The sequence below is a fragment of the Corvus moneduloides genome, chromosome 10 (assembly GCF_009650955.1).
Source record: "Corvus moneduloides isolate bCorMon1 chromosome 10, bCorMon1.pri, whole genome shotgun sequence".
NCBI classification, from domain to species: domain Eukaryota; kingdom Metazoa; phylum Chordata; class Aves; order Passeriformes; family Corvidae; genus Corvus; species Corvus moneduloides.
Window position 1 is genome coordinate 18,443,243 of NC_045485.1, and position 19,747 is coordinate 18,462,989.

The 19,747-nt window shown below is 57.0% G+C and overlaps 1 protein-coding gene across 1 annotated transcript; it reads right to left on the minus strand.

Annotated features, from left to right (window-relative positions):
* Positions 1-956: 956 nt before the first annotated feature.
* On the minus strand, positions 957-18,911 carry NMUR1 (neuromedin U receptor 1). The gene is made up of 3 exons (XM_032119690.1): positions 4,866-18,911; positions 3,509-4,405; positions 957-2,295 (listed from the first exon to the last, which is right to left on the minus strand). Exons 2-3 carry the CDS (start codon positions 4,401-4,403, stop codon positions 1,892-1,894), a joined length of 1,299 nt encoding a protein of 432 aa, XP_031975581.1. The 5' UTR covers positions 4,404-4,405; positions 4,866-18,911; the 3' UTR covers positions 957-1,891.
* Positions 18,912-19,747: the final 836 nt, after the last annotated feature.

Here is a 19,747-nt window from a genome sequence, read left to right on the forward strand (position 1 = left end):
TCAGCAGGACCCCGAAGTGCAGAGTTACTGCAGCCCAATGCCCACCCTCACCCAGCAGCACCCAACAGGACCCCTCAAGGGCTTAGGAAGGGTTTTGCCCATGTCAGATCCAGCTGTGGGATGGGGAGCAGGGGAAGCCAGCTGCACTGCCCCTGAGCCAGGGACTGGATAGTTGGGAGCAGGAGGGAGTGTGCCAGCCCCAAACCCTGCCTGTTCTTGGTCACTGGTCTGGCTGTGGTCCCATGCAATGTGCTTAGGAGGGGCTGGAAGCAAAGCAGCAGCTGCCAGTGCTCTGCCTGGGGCTTGCTCATCCAGTATTTCTGCTCAAGCAAGCCCCAGGCAAGCCCAAGCTGACCAGAGGCATGACCATGTGATGCTGAGTGAGGGGAGCCTCCAGAGCTGGTCGGGAGGGAGTTGGGGCTGAGTAAGTAGTGCAAAACAAGAGCTCAAACTGCTTGGGCAGTCCCTCAGCTCCTATTTCAGATCCTCAATATTTCATCCTGCAGGACCTGGTGTACACACGGAAGGCAGCAGCATTGATCTCAGACAGCAAATCGATGGGTCCTTCCAGCCCGGGAGAGCATGACCAGTCAGCCCACGCTCCCTGGCATTTTCGTGACATTTTCCGAGCCGTGTGTCTGGGGAAGGACTGATGGCCACAGCTCCAGAGGCAGCTGTCCCTCTGCAAAGGCCCCAGCCCCAGCTCAGCCTGAGAGACCAGGAAGGGTGCAGGCATCCCACTTGTGCCCTCCCTCTTGTGTCCTTAGTGTGCCTGGACCCACAGACCCATGACAGCAGCAGAGCCCCCAGGGAGATCCGGTGAAACACCCCTGGTGTCCATCACCCTGGCATGTGGCCCATCCATCACCCTCCCCAGGAGCATGGCCTGGGTTCAGCCCCATGCAGGGAGCAGACCTGGCTGTTGGGAGACACAACCAGTGCACAACGCAGGCCAATGGTTTTTTTTAATTCTCAGTGAGGCTCAGCCCATGCAGGGCAGGGATGGAGGAGGGCTCCCCACATTCCCCACAAGTACAGGTGACCACAGTGGGCAGAGGAAGAGGAGATTGGCACCCACCACATGCTGGTCAGAGAGGGGAGAGGAGAGCATATTCATGCGACACAGTCACGGAGCCTTGGCACAACAGGCAGTCTGGAGATCCCTTTGTCCCGTATTTTCCCCCCACAGACTCCAGCTCTGGAGGGAGCAGCCATGCTCCTTCCCTTGCCCTCAAAGGGCTGGGAATGCAGGGCATGAGAAAGGCTGGGAGCAAGGAGCTGTACCAGCACCCTGCAGCCAGGCACCACTGAAGAGATGTGCCAGAAAAATCAGGGTCACATTGGTGCCAGACAGCCCTGAAGAAGTCTTCAAGGGAAAAGGCACCCACAGACCATTTTTTCCCCACTCCATCCCATGTAAACCTCTCCCAGTCCCTTGGGTCTCAGCCCAGGTGCAAGCACCTCTCAGGGCACCCATCCATCTCTGTGTCCCAAAACAGCCTGGGGTGCCTGAAACCCTGACTCCAGCACCTGGGGGCTCACCCCACTGGGCCAGGAGGGATGGAATGTTTTTGGGGATTGCTGGCATATCCCTGACATAGAAGTCAGCTGTCCCCACACCACAAAGGATGCCCTGGCCTTGGCCAGGCCTGGTGCTGAGGACAGTAGGATGCATTACAATGCATGCGGACCACAGCAAGGCCACTGCCACTGTGTCCCTGGAGCAGTGCTGCTGATACAACCAGCCTTTCCATCCCAGTGGGACAGCACAGAGAGGCAGCGATCCCTCCATCACTCCTGCCTCGCTCCCTACCACAGGATGAGTGCCACAGTCAGATGGATGCTGGTGGTGAGGAAGGCTGGTCGCAGTCCTTCCCTGTCCTCCCACTCTTCAGCAGAGGGACACTGCGTGGGTGGTGGCCTGGCCCCTGTCCATGTCCTCCAGCTCGTACTCCTTGGCGTCAGAGAGGGGCAGCCCGCTGGTGCCGGGCAGGGGCTCGCACTCGGTGCTGCGGGTGGTCGTGCGGGTGACGCTGGGCGAGTACTTCCGTGCCCACGGCGGGCGGTGGCCAGGGCGGCACATCACCTCCTTGAACATCTCCCGGAAGCGGGTGGACATCAGGTTGTAGAGGATGGGGTTGGCAGCCGAGCTCAGGTAGAAGAAGACACCTGAGATGATGTGGACATACTGGAACATGTGGAGCATGTTGCTGGTCCAGGTGGAGACAAAACTCCAGACAAGGCGGTCAGTGTGGAAGGGAGCCCAGCAGATCCCAAACACCACCACCAGCACAACTGTGGGGAGACGAGGAGCTGGTGTTACTGGGGGGATAGGGATTACCAACCCCACAGAGACCCCCAGTCCCTGGCCAAGCACCGCCCTCTTTCAGCTTTGGCCATAGCTAAGAAGCATTAGAGAGAGGAAGAACGAGAGGGGAAAGGTCCCCTCAGTGCCTTCTGGACTTGCCATGGAAGGGCTGGAGGTCTGGACAGGATCTCCTCCCTCCATCTCCTGCCAGTGCTACTCCAGGTACTTCTGTGCTGCGCCTCTCCACTCCTCATGAGGCAGGCAGCTGGCTCTGTCACAGCCATGCAGCACAGCTGGGGGACTCCCCTGTTTGCATCCAGCCTCTGGGAACCTGCCACCTTCACCAGCAAAGTCCAAGGAGCAAGAGCTATTTGAGACCTTTCCTTGTGCTCTGGTTTTGGTTTTGTTTTTTTATAACCCAGCTCTGCTGATGGAAAGGAAAGGGTGTAGGTATGTATATGTACAGGTAGTCCTGGGGTCCTCTGCCATACCCATGCCACAATGCATCTCTGTGGCACATGGGGACAGGTCCCCCCTTTGTCCCCAGCCCAGCCCAAGTGCCATGGAAAGCAGAGTTACCACTTGTCTGGGATGTGGCAGAAAAGCAGCCCTGGCCCTGCCGTTGGACTGGGCTGGGCAATCTGCCATTGCTGTGCTATCATGGGACTAGGAGCGTGTGGAGGTCAGCATGCTGGGAGAGGCAGCTACCCATGGGCAGCCAGTTCCCACTCCTGGGAAGGGGGCCAGAGGCTCTGGGAGCTGTGCTGGGGAGGGGAGCAAGAGTGAAGAGCAGTGGGAAAGAGGATGTTTCAATCTAGCCTTGGGTCATTGCCCACAGAGGCTGTGGGGCTGGGCAGAAGTGCTGCCCTTCTGGGAAACCCCACCACTGCCACCAGCATTTGAGGTCTGGGTGGAGGGACAGGGAGTGAGTTCCCCCATCCCAGCCCACCTCCTTTCCCTTTCTCACCCTGCACTTCACTCAAGGAGGGCTTCGTGGGAGCTGGCACAAGCAATCCTCACCGCTGGACCAGAATCACCAGATCTGCCTTTGCCCCAACACCCCCCAAGCCAGACCCACAACCTCGGGGATGACCCAGCCTCAGTGTTCTGGACTGTCCATGACTCAGTTTCCCCCCAGCACCCTCCCAAAACAGCCTTGGGAGATAGTCCCTGGCTCTGCCATCCCCAGCACTGACTCACACAGCATCTTCGTGACCTGCCTCCTCTTGACTTTCTTCTGCCCCTGGGTGTTGTGGCAGCTGCGGCTGCTGCTGGTCTTGGCTCCCAAGGCTTCCAGCATCTTTTCTTTCTTGAGCTGCAGGCCAATAAGAAGGTAGAGGACACTGATGGTCCCCATGGGCAGGAAGAAGAAGATGATGGTGGTGATCTGGATGACGAGATTGTAGGTCAAGCGTGGCTTCACCAGGGTGCAGATCTCTGAATCAGGCACCCGCCCCCGTCCTGGCACGTAGAGAGGCTGCAGCCCATGGAGGCTGGTGTTGGGGATGGAGCAGATGACTGACAAGACCCAGATGGTGACAATGACCCTCTTGGCGTGGTTCCTGGTCACCACATACTTGGCTTTGAGCGGGTGTACCACAGCGATGTAGCGCTCCACGCTCAGGGCCGTGACGTTGAGGATGGAGGCAAAGCAGACGGCCTCAAAGAGCAGCGTCTTGAAGTAGCAGCCGCTGGCCCCCAGCAGGAAGGGGTAGTTGCTCCACATGTCGTACAGCTCCAGTGGCATCCCCAGCAGCAGCACCAGCAGGTCAGACACGGCCAGGCTGAACAGGTAGTAGTTGGTGGGTGTCCTCATGAACCGGTGCCGGAGGATGACGATGCAGGTGAGCGTGTTGCCCACAGCCCCCACCAAGAAGATCAGCAGGTAGATGACACAGACTGGCACAAAGAAGTTGGACCGTCGAGGTCCCAGGTACTTATCCCGCAGCTGCTCCTCTGTCAGGTTGGCATCCTTAGGGTCGAACAAGGTCTCTGGGTGAGTCCTGTTGCTGAGATCAGGGCTGATGGGCTCCACAGGGAAGTCTTGCTGGGGCAGGGGGAACTCAGAACTGGAGCAGTTGACATAGGGATTCATGGCTGTGGAGAGATGGAGAGGTTTGCGGGATGCTTTCCCAACTTCTCTGCTCCCCCTGCTCCCACTGTCCCTCTCCCCACTGATGCCAGGATGCTGCTAATCACCAGGGCTCTGCACTCTCATATCCATCCTGCCCCAGCCACAGCCTTTCCTTTGGGAAACCACACAAAATCTCCACCTAACCTCCCTCCAGGGCTCCCAAGTGCTTCTTGCCCCATTTCCCATCTGAAAATAACCCTGGCAGCTCCCCAGTCCACCTTAGGCCCTTTGCCCCATCATCAGGGGAATGTCAGCAGGGCTGTCCTCTTTTCCTGCTCTGTAAGCAGAGCAGGATACAGCCCCAAAAAGCCAGCCCCAAAAATCACTCCTGGCCGCAATTCTACCAGCTATGTAGAAGGGCTGGCAGGGCAACCATAAAACAACTAGAGGGAAAATTGATTTTCCAGCAGGATAAGGACTTACAGCTTGTTGGGAAACTCCAGATGAACGCTGAGGTCCCACCACCCCTGCGCCGGACAGGGTCAGGCTGGGGAGGGAGCGTGGGAGGGTATGGAGACTTCACTGCCTTAAGAGGCAGGCAAATGAAATCCTGCCGCTGCTTTCCCCTCGGAGCTCAGCTCGGAGAAGCCGCCTGCCTTTATTCACCTTCTCCCTCTTGTCCGCTGTCAGCTGAGAGGCTGGAGGGTGAGCCGGGGGTGTGCCAGGGGCTTCCTTTCCCGCCGCTGGCCAAGCAAATCGCGGTGCCGAGACCCTGCCCCTGCCAGGGGCTGGCTCGGCTGGCTCCTTATCTACAAAGCAGCACTGCCAAAAAGCTGCCCTTCAGAGAGAGGAAATAACGTTAAGGTAATAAACTCTATTGACTGAGAGTCCCAGGGGAGGGCGGCACAGGCGTCTCCTGCCCCTCCGGCAGCCTTCGCAACTCCGGCATTTGTCATTTGCGTGGCCTCGGTGGTGAGTAAAGCATCAATCAGCCCCGCGGCCGCCCCAGCACTGTCCGGCACGGGAGCCTGTGCTGCACCCGCTTGTCCGGGATCATCTCGGGAAATGCAAGATGGACCCAGCGGCTTCCTGAGGTCTCCCCACTTATAGATGTGCAATCCCTGGGTCACCCGAATCACTCCTCCGTGAAGCAGGTGGCTCCCGCCGGCTCCTGTCACACTTGGGTGCGGGGAAGTTGTTGAGCTCGCAGCAACGCCCCGTGCTCCGCGTCCGGCTCAGCTCCCTGCCCGTGTCCCGTCTCTGTCCGCGCTCCCGCCTGCCCTCCGTGCTGGCAACCTGTGCTGACACCCCCGTCCCAGGGGACGCTCCTGCTTTGCGCAGACCCGCGCACACACGCACAGAAATGCACACACACAGACCCACTCACGGTTCCTGAGCCCCTCGGACGCGTGTCAAGGCTGCGTGTCCCCGCTCCGCCCGCGGCTCCTCTCCCCTCCACGCGCTGGACCGGTCCGAGACCCGCCCGGAGCCCAGGGGCTCCCGCTCCGCCTGCGGTGGCCAAGGGCTGGCGGCTGCGGGGCGGGGGCTCCCCGGCTTCGGGCTCTCCAGCCCCGCAGGTGAGGAGGAGGCGGCGGAGGATGCGGGGTCGGCTGCGCATCGTTCCCCCGCTCCGTGCGACGGCGGCGGGCACTGCCAGCCGGCGGGACGGGACGGGGAGGCACCCCTGGGCACACGGACACGCGCCGGTCCCTTCATCCCCTCCGAGGGTGGCAGGGCGCAGGTGGACCCGGTCCCCCCCAGGGATGACACCTTGAAGGGCTCCGGCATCCCGGGACCCACCTACTTCAGCCTGTCCCAGCAGCATCCCACCCTGCACAGAGTCCGAGCTGAGCAGGATGGAGCTGAAAGAGCCCCAGCAGGGCTGAATTCGAGCAGGCAGTACAGGGATCTTGGAGAAGGAGCCTGGAGAGACCTGCCAGGAGAGACCTGCCGCAAGTCCCACGCTCCCCGCTCCCACCCGGGCTGAGCCCCAGCACAGCTCACTGCACTGCAGAGCCCGGTGCTTGTGGCCAGGATGTGAGGAGCTACCTGGATCTGGTGGCTGCCAGCACCAGGACACAGCCCCTGGGGTCCTGCACGCCCCAATCCTCCTCCTGATGCCAGAGCACGCAGCAGATAGAGCAGTACCCCTCACTCCTCGATGATTTTGCTCAAAGAAATTCCAGAGCAGGCAAGGGATGACAGGACAAGACCAGCAAAGCCCTGACCTGGCCCTACCTCTGCTCTCTGCAGCAAACAAGCACCAAGCAGAGGGGAGCTGGCAGAGCGAACATGCCAAGGGCAGGTCAATGGCTGCCCTGAGCCTTGACTTTCCTCAGGAGACCATCTTTTTCCCCAGAGGAGAAGAACTGCTGAAGCCAAAGGCCTGGAGGGTAAATGACTGTAAACAAGACATTACTCAAGGGAAGAAATCAACAAGCTGGAAACAGTGTCTGAAACTGGGAGGGAGAAGGAGAAGAGTTGCTGCCTGCTCCTATGGAAGTCAGGAAATGAAACTTCATCCCCTCCGGGGATGGAGACACAGTAAAACAGGGGATTATGGCAAAGTGCTGGTGACAGCTGGGACCGGACACAGGGACAGCAGCCGGATGATGCTGGCAGGGGCTCAGCAGGGCAGTTTCGGCAGATGCCAGGATGGGTCACAGTGCCAGGGAACTGGCACGTTGCAGGTCACAGCCCCTGGGTGGCAGAGCCACAAACAGTAAGCGATGAGGCAGGGACTGCCGTCCCTGTCTCCACATTGTGCACAGGCTGTTTTCCCTGGGGGATGCCCGAGGCAGGGAACAGATCTGTGCCATTGCAGATGCAGGTTGGGCTGCACCACTGAGGCACAAGGAGCCTCAGCATGAGCCCACTTCGGGGATTGCAACATGGAAAGAAGCATCCCAGGAAATCTCGCTCCCTTCCATTCCTCAATTGTCTCCCTCTGTTTTCTGACTGCCCTGATGAGCACAGTCACACACAGTCAGCTCCCAGCACAGTGCCAGGTGCTCTCAGAGCTCTCTGCACTTACACAGCCATCTCCCCGTCCTTGGGGCAGAGGCTGTTCCCTGCATGCAGCCACAATCCTCCCACCCAGCTTGCTCCTCATCCCTGTCTAGGCTTTGCCTCAAGGCAGTCCCTGGGGAGCCTCCTGAGCTCTGCACCTCTGTCCTTGTCCCTGTAGGGATCCCCATGGCTCACATGTCCTGCACTCCTGGGAGGATGAGGGGATGTCTGCTGGAACTGGGGTGTTTGGAGGTTGCTTGGATTGGAGCAAAGCAATGGAGATGTTGCTGAGCTCTTGACAAACTTCAACATCTGTTTCCCTGAAGCCTCCTTTCCTTGCTGAGGACAACAGGCATGTAGGAAGGATGGTTTGCAAGGAGCAAGGACAAGACAAAGCTTTGTTCAGTCAGAGCTGAACCACGAGTCCATCCATTACCATCAGGCTGTCAGATCCTGGCCTCCAGGTGGTGGCAGACCTCTCTCTCCCATTCACAGCCCCAGTTTTTCTGGGACACCAGAACCACGGGACATAGGATCCTTCTCCCTTTGCTCCCTGTTTCCTTCATCATTCACATCAGCCTGTTGGAGCATCCCACATAACTGGGGCCTCAACAGCTGCTCCCACACCACCTGCAGTCATATCTCTCTGGGAAGAGTTGGCAGCTCTCAGGGACTGACTGGGCATCACTTCTTTCCCTTGGATCTGTCTCTTCCTGCATCCCACCTCTAAGTCCTCACAAATCTAACAGTCCTTTAGAATGATCCATTCTCTCTTTCAATTTTCTCATAAACCAAATGACCAGGAGGTGACAACCCCTCTTCCTCTACTGCTCCCCTACTGCTTCGAAGAGGGTAAACTGCACATAGGAACATGATCCTTCAGCCTGTTCCCCTTATCAGGTATTTTATTATATTAACCCTACCTGGGAAGGTAGTGGGGGGATGGCCAGCTGCACACCAAAATCTGCTCCTCCTCATGGTCTGTCAGCCACAGCTCAGCCCTCTCTGTGGCCAGAGCACCTCTGGGTTAGGCTGGAAGAAGACAAGCCATGGCACCCATGAGGCTCCCTTTGTAACCCCAATTCCAGTCTTCCTCCTGCTCCCTGCTCTATACCCATCCCTCCCAGAGGGCCAGCCAGGGCAGAGGTTGTCCCTGCTGGCAGCTGGGTCCCCCCATGAGTGGGTTAAGGCTGCCACACAGAAGCTGAGCAAGGCCAAACTCTGAGGAGAATTAAGAAGCCAAAAGAGAAGGAAAACCTCAGTTTCAAAGCTCAAGAGGCACAGCCCTAATAACCAACTGCATCCACTTCTGGCTCTTTTCAAGAGGGCATCACAGAGGAATTGCAGGACAGCCCAGCACAGCCTTGTAGAGCTGCCTGTGCTCTGTCCCCATTTCTTCCCACGCTTTGCAGATTTAATTAACACCCTCTAGTTCCAAACACAAAAAGCCACCAAGCCACAGAGTGACATTGCATCCAAGAGGGAAACTGAGGCACAGACAGTCCCTTGTCCGTGCCATCCTGCATCAGGCAAGAGCCCCTGGGGTGCATTCTTCTGTCACAGAAGGAAGCAGATAAGCAGCCCCTTCTCAGTGTATTGCTGCAGCAAATTTTCAGGGCAGGGATAGCCAGCACTGACAGAACAGGGCCAAGAAGCTTTTGGGCAAGAATGAATGCTCTCCCCTTGGACAGTAAGCAAATCTTTTAGCCATGCAGATGTAAAAGGGGCTTCTCTTCCTGCTGGGACCTGCCTACTCAAAGTTGCCCGTCTCTGGTCACCTGGAGATTACATGCCTAGAGGATGCATTTCAGAGAGCAGGAGAATGCTTTTTTCAGACCTCAAGGCCAGGAAGGGCCACTCAAACTCACAGGGCACCAAACAGGCCCAGATCTGAATAATTTTGCACAGACAGGTCAGTGAGGTGGCCTTTTCAAAGCAGCCCTGCTGTGATTTACCCAGCAGAGCCCACCCACCCATCCTTGTCTGCGTTGGACACTCTCCCATAATAATTTTTTAGCCATCACTATCCTGTGTATTTCTACTCACTAACTCTCCAGAGGGCTTTTTCATTGTGTAACAGCTGTACCCATTCCCAAAAATCTCACCTCAGCATTTTAGCCTCCTCCTCCCCTCTCACACAGCCTAAGCAGGTGACATCTTAAGCTCTCACAATAGTGGCAGCTGTTTCTAGATCTCCAACTCCCATTTTCTGAGTTGGTCATAAACTGGCTAGCACCTTTTCCAGAGTGCAGGCATCTGGTTAAGGAACAGCAAGGAGCCTTTGCTCCCCTGGGACAGCTAGCCATGTTCCCATGGGATGCAGGGCTGATGCCCTACTCACAGCCTGGAGTTTCTCCCTGCAACAACTTCTGTTATTAGAGCCCCACAGCTCATCTGAGAAGTAGCTGGGGAGGGACATTTCTCCTCCACCTCAAACAAAGCTGAAAGAAGGAAGAATAAAGAAAAAAAAAAAAAGACCATTTCAATATTCACTGGGATAAAAGCAATCAGCTTTCTAAGGAACAGCTTATGTCCCCTGGGTCTGCTGAGGGGACAGGGAAGGCAGGCACTCTATGAGCAGGTATTCAGGCTCCATGGCAACCATAATTTTGCTAATCAGGGCCAGCACAGACTTGAAGTACCTTTTCACCTGGCAGGAGCACTGGGCTTTTGCCATTAGGCTGAGTTATCCAGGGGTGCTGCCTTGGCCGTGTCCTCTGGGCAGTGATGGAATTGGATGAGGGCTGGCTGCAGCCCAAGGCATCCTGAGAACAATCTGCACAGTTCCAACTCTGTGCCCTCCATCCAGCAGGAGGCTGGGGACCATGTTTTTCTACTGAGGTCAGAATGAATCACCCAAGATCAAAAAAGAATCGGGTTATTTCACCCCAGGTTGTGGATGTGTCTGTTGGCCAGGGCTTTGCTAATAGCACACTGTTTTCCTGTCTCCCCCTCGCCACCTCTTTCAGCTCCTGTTTGATGCTGCTCCATGGCACCACACAGGGTCAGAGGTGGCAGAGCCAACACTGGCATTGCAACCAGTAATAGAGATGGCATTTTGTACCTGGAGATGACAAATGCAGCTGCAAGAAGAAGGGGGTGTCTTGTGGCCCTCAGTCTCACAGAAAGGACACAGTAAGCTACCACTATGTTTTCCTTAACCTGAACAATCCAGGCTTGGGGAGGAGGAGAAGTAGACCAGGGCAGGTCCCAGGGCTGCAGCAGAGTGCTCTGGCAGCCCCAGGAGCAATAAGCAAGCTGTGATGGAAATCCCTCGTCCTGGCTGAAATCTGCTCTATGACAAAGCTGTGGCACACTCGGTGGGCAGGAGGGACTCAGCACCTGGCCAAACCAGCTCTGCCTTTCTTCAGTAGCAGAGCCAAGCCAGGGGACACCCAAAGGAGCATTTTTCCAGCTGAAAACATCCTGGCCAACACATAATGATCTTAGGACCACCTCAGCTACAGCAAGTCCATCTCCAAAATACATTTAAATGGAGCACTGGTCTAGGGCATTTTACCAAGCACCAAGAAGTCAATTTATGGCTTTGTTACTTTCTAAGTCTCCTCCTTTTTGAGTTATCAAAAATATGTAACTACATGGCACAGCACAGGGATGGCCTCTCTCCCCTCCCCTTGGTTCAGAGCCACTTGGCACTCACAGGTTGATTTATGGTGCCCCCCAGGTCTCCCAGGGACTGATTGCCAGGACTTGTTACATCTCCCACTGGGCCATGGTAGATATTAATTCCCTGCCTATACACAGCTCTCAGCACCCAATTCATGTCTTTAAATGTGTCTGGGAAGAGGCTTTCAGCTGGAAGGAAAAAGAGCTGCTCAAGCTCTGCAAAACCTCATTTGCAAAGAGCACCGGGTGAGGAAATTACATCTCTGTGGTGGGATCCCATTTGCCACGTCGTGACTCACTCTCCAAGTCAAGATCAAAACCTCCAGTCATAAAGAAACCCCTATCAGCTACAACAGTATCCCAATGAAACACAAGCATGGCAGCAAATGGAGATGCAGGATAGGGAGGGAAACTCACCACAGGGTCCGCAGCACTTTCACATGAATTTATTTGCAAATGAGCATCTCTGGCATGGAACAGGGCTGAGGGGCAGCACCATGGGGATGGCAGGGATGAGGGCTGCTATGACAGCCTTGTTCTTCATGCTGACACTCCCAGATGCCAATTTAATCATCACATTAATGACACCATTAATTTATGGTGACAAATAGTTCTTTGTTCTTTGCAGTGCAACAGCTGGCAACTGGGGAGGGTGGGAGCATCTTACACTGGTTGCTGGCACTTTCGCTGCTTCACTGGGAGAAAAAAGGGCTGGAGTGCATCTTCCCTATGCAAGGATACCACACTCTGCTCCATGTCCTGTGACAGGATTTTACTCTAAGCCTCAACTTCCGGGTACCAATAAACTTCAGGGCTGTACTTTTCCACTCTCATTTTGCACCTAAAAAAAAATCAACTAAAAAAAAGTGGGACACGTGCACAGACTTTCATTTTTTCTGCCAGAAAGTTTATGCTGCACATAGAGAGAATTAAAGCTCGAAGAACATCATGAGCTCTCAGAGGTGACAATGTGGAAACTTCAGCATGAATGAAAGTTTCCTGAGCCCCAGGAGGAAGAAAACATGCCACAAATGTGAGTAAACAGCCTGAAATACTCTGCCCACTGAAAGAAGAAATCTAGCAAATTGGTGGCAAGGCTCATCTCCAGGCAGAGACAGCAAATGGCACCTGAATTTGTGAGACAGCTGCCAGCAGTGCCACTGTGTCAGAGAACAGGGGATGCACAGGCTCCGGTGGATCCAGCCCCTCCAGAAACTTGTGGTGTTTTGGTGCCAGCAAACTGGAGCTGGATACGAGGAGAGCTCCCCAGTGAGCTCCCAGTTCCTTGTGTAACCTTTCCCTTTGGTCCAGGGAAAAGGGACCATCACAGAGGCCAGGGAGACTGAAGCACCAGGAGTCTGATTTTTGCTGTGGGATGAATCAGATATATGACACTGGATGGGCAAGAAGCAGAAATGTGAGAAATGCCACAGCCTGGGCTTTCCAGAGGGCTCACCTGCGCTTCCCAGGGCTGTTGGCATCACCTCACTCCCTCCAGCAGTGAGCAGAGGTCACTCAGTGTGGCATGTGATGGGCTGAACAAGAAGCCACAAGGCCAAGTCATATCAGCCTAGTTATGGTGTGATAGGCAGTGATGGGGACACGGGCACTAACAGGTTAACCAGACAGATGCGGGGTGGCAGGTCCAAATGACACCCACCCTGGGGGACCACAGCAAGACTCCAGAGTCATCCTGCCATTAATTGAGACCAAGGGATGGAACACAATAAGGGATGGCATTTTTCTCTAAGTGCAGGGATAGAGACAAGAGACTCTCAGCCTGATTTTCACGCTCTGCAGGAAACGGGAAGGAATAATTAAACATCCCACCTGCATCCACTAAGGATAATCCCAAACCCACATCTCACAAGCATAGCAGGTCCAGCCAGTCCAGTTGCCCTCTCCAGCAGGATGGTGGTGACTGGGTGAATGCCATGAGGCTGGCACAGTCATACTGTAGGAAAACTCCAGTGCTGTCCAGTACAACATGCTCCCAAACCAGGGAACAGGCTCTGGCATGGCAGCACAGCTCTGCTGCCACCACCTTTCAAGCCTGGAGACAGAACCATCTCCCCCCTACCCCATTAGCTCTTTGTCCAGGCTTCCCACAGCCCTTTTATAGTCCTGGCACCACCCACACCTGGGCCAGGCTGGACAGCACCTGGGAAAGGATGGGCTGGGTTAACCCTACACTTGCCAGCCACCTAGTGCCACCCTCACCAGCAGCTCTAGAGGAGAGGGTTGGGGACAGCTGTGCATCCGCATGTTTAAACTGTCCTGTCCTACACCATCCCACCAGTTCACTCTCCTATGCCTCAGTTTCCCTTTGCATTCCTGCCTGCCACAGCAGTTCTAAGGAAATTCCTGTTTTCTCCTCTCTTCCCTCCTTGGGGTGTTTCCCAGATGGACAGGCAACTTTCCCCATCTCAGCTGTCTCACCACAAGGCTTGGCACATGCACACCCTGCTTCCAGCATCTCTGGGACTGCTGTGAAGAGTCTGGGGCACAAACTCAACCCATAGAAGTGTTTTCCCCCTGATGGCCACGATGGGATTTCCCAGCCAGGCTTGGTGGCCTCCCACAAGTGTCTTGGCCTCTGGTTGCTTCTATGCCCCAAAGTCCCGAAGAGCTGAACATTTTCAGCCACTTCACCAGGAAGTCCCAATTAAACGCCAGGTCTGGCTGGGATTTCCTCTCCTTGTCTGTGCCAGACTGCTCTGGCAGCAGTGCTGAGTAGTAGCCTGGCACTGTCTGCCTGGATTTGGCCCAGATCCACTTATTCCATGATTTTCCCTGGCCCACAGCCTCTCTACTTCTTGTTGACACTGAGGCAGCCTCCTGCTTTCAGCCCCAGCCTCTGACGTGCCCAAAATTTCCCTCATGCAGGGCAAGAGCTGGAGCCCCCAGACCTCCTGGCTGATGCAGAAAGCAGCAGCTTTCAGTGGAAAGCAGGAACTGGAGAGGACTTTGGTAGATTAGACACATGGCCAAAATGTGGCACCTAATTCACTCAGGACAGGTTTAAATCCCCTTCCACATGCCTGCCACTAATGATGGGCTTCAAATAAACAAGCAAATGCTGGGCAAATGGGAGGGACTTTCCTCTGACATCATGCAGCATTGCCTGCGATATTTCTTCTCTCTCTCTCCACCCATCTCCCATCCCCATCTGGCAGGTTATTTCCATCCTGCTCCCTTTTCCCACCAACAATGTGTCCAACAGTACCCACACCTGTGGAACGACGAGGTGTGAACGGGAAATCTTCTGGTGCAATGCCACGAGCTCCATTCCAAAAGCACCAGGAGCATCTTTTCAAACCCTCCTTTTCTGGTGCTTTGCGTCTGCATTAATTTAGGGTAATTACATCCACCACAAAGTGATCACAGCAGAGAGGCTTCACCCTGCTCTGAGTTTGGACGTGGTGTTGGGTGATGGTTTGAACTGGGCGACATCCACTTGCCAGAGCGGTGATTCGGGGCTGCCCCAAGCTCTGGGAACACCCTCTTTGTTGCCACAGCCGCTGTTTTCCGACATATCCGGTCTCAAATTACCTGCACAGGCGCCTGGGCTGGAGGAGAGCTCTGGCAGGCGGTGCAGCCCCCAGGACAGGGATGGCCCACGGAGGGACAGACACGCAGGGTTTCTCCCCGGGGTGTGTGGCGGCTGGAAGAAGATTTCGGGGCATTTGCAAAGCGCTCGGAGGGGCGGCAGTCCCCGTCTGCCTCCCCGGGCTGTGGCGTGTCCGGGCGGCCGCGCCCGCGATTCGCGTCCTTTGGGCTCCCTCTGGTGGGAACGCGTGGGAGCTCCGGCGCGTCCCGCAGCCGCGGGGCCACCGCGGGCCACCCCCAGGCCCCGCCGGCGTGGGGCTCCCGGGCAGGGCAGGCATTCGCCCGTACCCCCGTGCTGGGCCGGAGCGGTGGGGATCGCTGCTCACTGCAGCCCGCCGGGACACCCAAGGCTGGGCGCGGTGATGGGGCACCCATGGGATGTGCTGGGATGGTGATTCCCTGGGGAAAAGGGAGGCCTGGAGCACACCTGGGCTTGTCCATGGAGAGGTGTGCGGGATTTCCTGGAAAATAGGCAAGAAGGAATATGAAATGGATGTAAAATGTGGAGAGAGGTTTGCATGTGGCAGAGAGCCTCTGTTGAGACTTGGGGGACAGAGCAGGTTCCCCCCCAGTACCTTCATTCTTTCAATGTCTGGCCACTTGTGGTCATTTATTTTCCCCCTTTCCCTTGCCCAGGGGGCTTGGGGGATTCCTCATCAGATCAGCACGTATTTGACCCCTCAATGTAGTCACAATTTGGGGGTGGCCAGAGCAGGTGGGGTACAGCAATGGCGTTGATGGGTTGGGGAGGGAGGGCGCAGCACTGACGGCTGAGCAGGAGATCCAGACAGTGGGCAGGATTTTGGGAGACTTGGGACGGTGGGAGTGGGGCATAAAACCCTTCAGTGTTCGAGACAGCTTGGGAGAGCAGTGCTGCCAAGCTTGGTCTCTCCACCAGGGAAGGGGACAAGGGGTTCGTGCAAGTGTCGTGTGTCCACACGATGGCACCAGACCCGGAGCAGTGTCCCCAGCCACGGTGGCATGGCAAGACCTTGTCCCCGAGCCTTAGAGCTGTGTGATCCTGCACCTGGGAGCGATGATGGCTTTTTTGGCTGTGCCCCACTCGAGGGTAAGGGCTGTGCAACAGCTCCCTGCCAGCAGCTCCTCTCAGCATCCCTCCAGCTTTGGATGTTCCTGCTTTTGCTCCAGATGTAAAACAGGAGAGAAGTGTCTAAAACTTGATCCTTGTTTCTCTGCTTCATCCCCCGGTTTCATCTTGGGTCTCCTCTCTACAAGCCTCCCTGGCTCAGGTGTGCACAGAGCTACCCTGCCTGGCAGGGAATCCCTGTTCCAGGGGCAGAGCTTCCCACCTGTCCACCCTCCAGACAAACCACAGCCCCCCACCCTGGGAAAGAGGGAGGCAGGGGGTGGAGGAGGTGGATGCAGGGAAGATGGAGCTTGAGGGTCCTGCCTTGTCCTCAAGCAGCTGACAGGGCACCTGGGGGCTGCTCACTGGGGACCAGGATTCCTTTCTTGGGGTCTGGCAGATGAGGGCTTTGACCATCCTGTCCTGTCCCACAATAGTCCGAGTGAGGACCAGGAGACAGGCTGGAGCCCCACAGAGGGCTTGGGAGTGTAAGGACTGCAATAATTGTGACCCTACAAATACCTGGGTTAAATCACAGGCTCTGTGAGGGTCCCAGTGGATCCTGCACTAGCTCAGTGCCAGCAGGACTAACCCCCAAACCTCTCAGTGGGCAGTCAGGTTCTCCTCAATCCCCAGTGCAACCCTTTGCTCTGGACTGGCTGCTGCAGGCCAGGATTCCCTTGGCTACTTTACCTGATGACCTCTTCCCTAGGGAAACAGGATATCCTTCCTGTCCCTTCATTGCAGCCAGATTTTCCCCTGAGCCTCTCCCTGTAAGGTATCTGAGGATCCTATTAGCAGAGGATAAGGCCACCAGAGGGGACTCTGAAGAGCTCAGAGTTGGCTCAGGGTCCCTCAGATGGAGCTCCTGCTCCTGCTTTGCCTACGTGCTTTGGCAGGGTGGGTGGGGGCTTTCTGCTGCTCTCAGCTTCACCTGCTGCCAGGTTTACACAGGCTTGGTGTGGAGTTTTCCTTGTGGTCTCTGCAGTGATCCAGGAGGTCCAACAGAGCAGCAGTGCACACAGTGCTCCCCTGCCATCGGCAGGACAGGAACGTGTCCCAGATATGGCTCTGAGCCCCCTCCACCCTCTGCTCCATCCCCCAGCCACAGCTCCAGCCACATCCCTCATCTCCACAACTTCAGCCGAAAGCCTTTGCCTGTTCTTTCCCCAGCTGCCCCTTTCCCTGGGGAGTCACCCAAGCTCCCCATCCCCATGTCCTCCATCCCTCCAGAGTCCTGCAGCCCCCCAGCCCTGGGAAGCTCAGCAGCTGTTGAACCAGCAGCGAGCCAAGATCCCGTCACAGCAAAGAGCCTCTTGGTGCAGCCTCACACTCCTCCGTCTGCCTGCCTCCATCTGCCAGCTCTTGTCCTGCATCTTGGCTGGCAGCACCATGTGAGCAGCATCTGCCCCTTCCCATCCCTCTGTCCTCTCCATCCAGCCTGCACAGGATGGACATTTGGCTCAAAGGTCTCCACAAAGCTTTGGAAACAACACAGAGGCTGAGGGCTCACCAGGGTAAGGGAAGGCACTGCAGGACACACAGTTTGGCCAAACCCAGTGTTTCACCAAGAGATGCTGAGCTGTTAACCCTGGGAAACCCCTTTCCCACTCGGCATTCTTAAGAGGGCTCAGGCCGCATGTCCTGGCTTTCCCCATCTCCCTCTCTCCAACCAAGCTGGCTGCTGCCTGCCAGGCGTGGCTCTAAGTAGCTTTGGCTAAATCCCTGTCTGGAGGAAGCTGCTAATCCCTGTGGCTTCATGGCCAGCAGGATCACCTGAGTGGTCAGCAGCCTTGGGGGTGGCAGGGTGGAGGGATGGGACAGGTCCCCAGGGAAAAGGGGCAGTGAGTGGACATGCCTGCAGGAGCATGAGCAAAGCCACTGGCTGTGATGGTGCCTGGCCTGGCCGGGGTCCCAGAGCCAGTGGCAGGACAGGAGCAGGGATTTGTGCCTCGGAAGGAGCAGCTCTATTGCTGTCCACGGAGCAGATGTCAGGGCTTAGGAATAAATCGCCTCCAGCAGGAACACAAGCCGGGGAGATGTAAGACCCACGGCCTCCCAGTAGTGGCGGGGACTGGGACCAGAGCAGAAAACGGGCTGCAGCACCGGGACGTGGCTGAGCCCCCCCATTGCCCCCGTCCCTCCTGTGCCCACTCCCCACGGAGCCCAGCCCCACTGCGCCGGTTTCCACGGGGAAGCGCGTTTCCTGTGGAACGAGAGGACATTCCCGATGCAGGCAGCTTTTCCGCCAGGATTTCTAAAAATAAGATCTCGGGACAAGCCAAAAAAAAAAAAAGCTTTATTTTCCTTTTTTCACTGTTTTAATGCGAAGCTTTTGCTGTCCCCCTGGGAGGACGCCACTCTCCCGGCCTTCGTGCCCGCCTCCCGCCCGGGGGTACGTGGGGGGAGCTCCGCGGCCCCGGCCTCCAGACCGCCCCCCGGCCCCGGGGGAGGCCCCGCTTCCCCCCCGCCGCACCGGCCGTCGCCATAGCGACAGTGACCTCACATGGGGATGGATGGTCGCGTAGCAACAGTCCCGGTGACATCAGAAGCCCGGTGCTGTTCCCACGGCAACCCGCGGGGCAGGGAGGGAGGCAAGGGCCGTTCGCGGGGGGACCACGGGCCGGAGGGGCCGGGGCAGAGGCGGGGTACCCTCGCCCCACTGCCACCGCCTCCCCGAGAGCCCCCGAGCCCCGCGGGAAAAGGGTTAACGTGAATAAATCAGCATATCTTAGGGACGTCACCCCCGGTGCAGACAACGGCGTGGGGGGGGAGGGGGGAGGGCAGAGAGGGAAATGAGCCCCGGCCGGACCTCACCGGGGTCTCGGGGGGCAAAAAAGAGGCAGTGTACCCCCCTCTCCCCCAAAACTCTCAGCATCGCTCAGCAGCACCTCAACCCTGTCCGGGGCACCAGCCCCGCCCCGGGTCCGTCCTCCCCCCCATGCTGGGCAGGGGACAGAGCTGATGTACTGTGGGAGACACGGCAGTAGCGGCTCTTGATGGAGAAACACGGAAAGGTTTAGGCTGGGTGCTCCTGGGGTGCAGCCGAGTGAGGGCATGTCCTGGGGGAAGCACCTGAGTGAGATGCTTCCTGCCCCCCAGGCAAGCCCACGAGCACCCTTCATCCCCGGGACCTGCATCCTTCCCTCCGCCACTGAGGGCACCTCTCACCTTGGCAAACACACTCCCAGGCCCTAACCACACTCTGCCGTGGCTCCCAACCCTGGATGTCTCTCCAGCCTCAAGTGAGGACAGGAAAAAGGACAGCGTTTTTGGAGTCTCGATAAACCTCTCACCACCCTGGGCTACCAGTGCCCGAGCTGGGATGGTAAGGTGAGGCTCAGAGAGGTGCCCGGTGTCACGGGAGGCTTTTGCAGAAGTTAATCCCCAGCGTCACCGGTGTCCCCAGTGGGATTAGCCACTAGATTGCACTCTTGCTCTGCGCACGGGCGAGGGTAGGCAGGTACTTGGCAGCAGGGAGCGGGATGCTGGAGGCAGCCTGTTCACCCAAGCGCTACCCACCACGCAAGACGCAATTCCAAACGGGGCGCGCTGCAGCGGCTGGGAGAGAGCCAGCTCCTCCGGCCCCGCCGGCAGCCAAAAATAACCACGGCGGGGTGACTTTCAGCGGGGAAATGATCTGCATGGCTCTACGGGCAGGGTGCTGCGTGCTGAAATGCTGCTGCCTCCAGGGCAGCAACTGCTCATCCCTTGGAATGAAAGTGGCAAGGATCAGGGGAGGCTTTCGGTGGGGGAGGAGGGCTGGATCTCTTCTGCAGCTCGTCTGGACACATTCCCATCAGTGGGATAAATACCCCTTCCTGGGACAGCTGGCTCCACAGGAGAGCACCTACGTGCCAGCCACTCACCATCACTGGGAGAGGCTGGATTCATCCCCATGACCCAGCGCATGCTGCAAATTCCCCTCATGCATTTATTTCCCTCTCGGTCACTGTGACTCACGCTCTCCATCTGCCTGTTTACAGGCTGTTTTCCCAAGGTCCCTGTGGAGGCAATGACTGGTTGGGAGGAA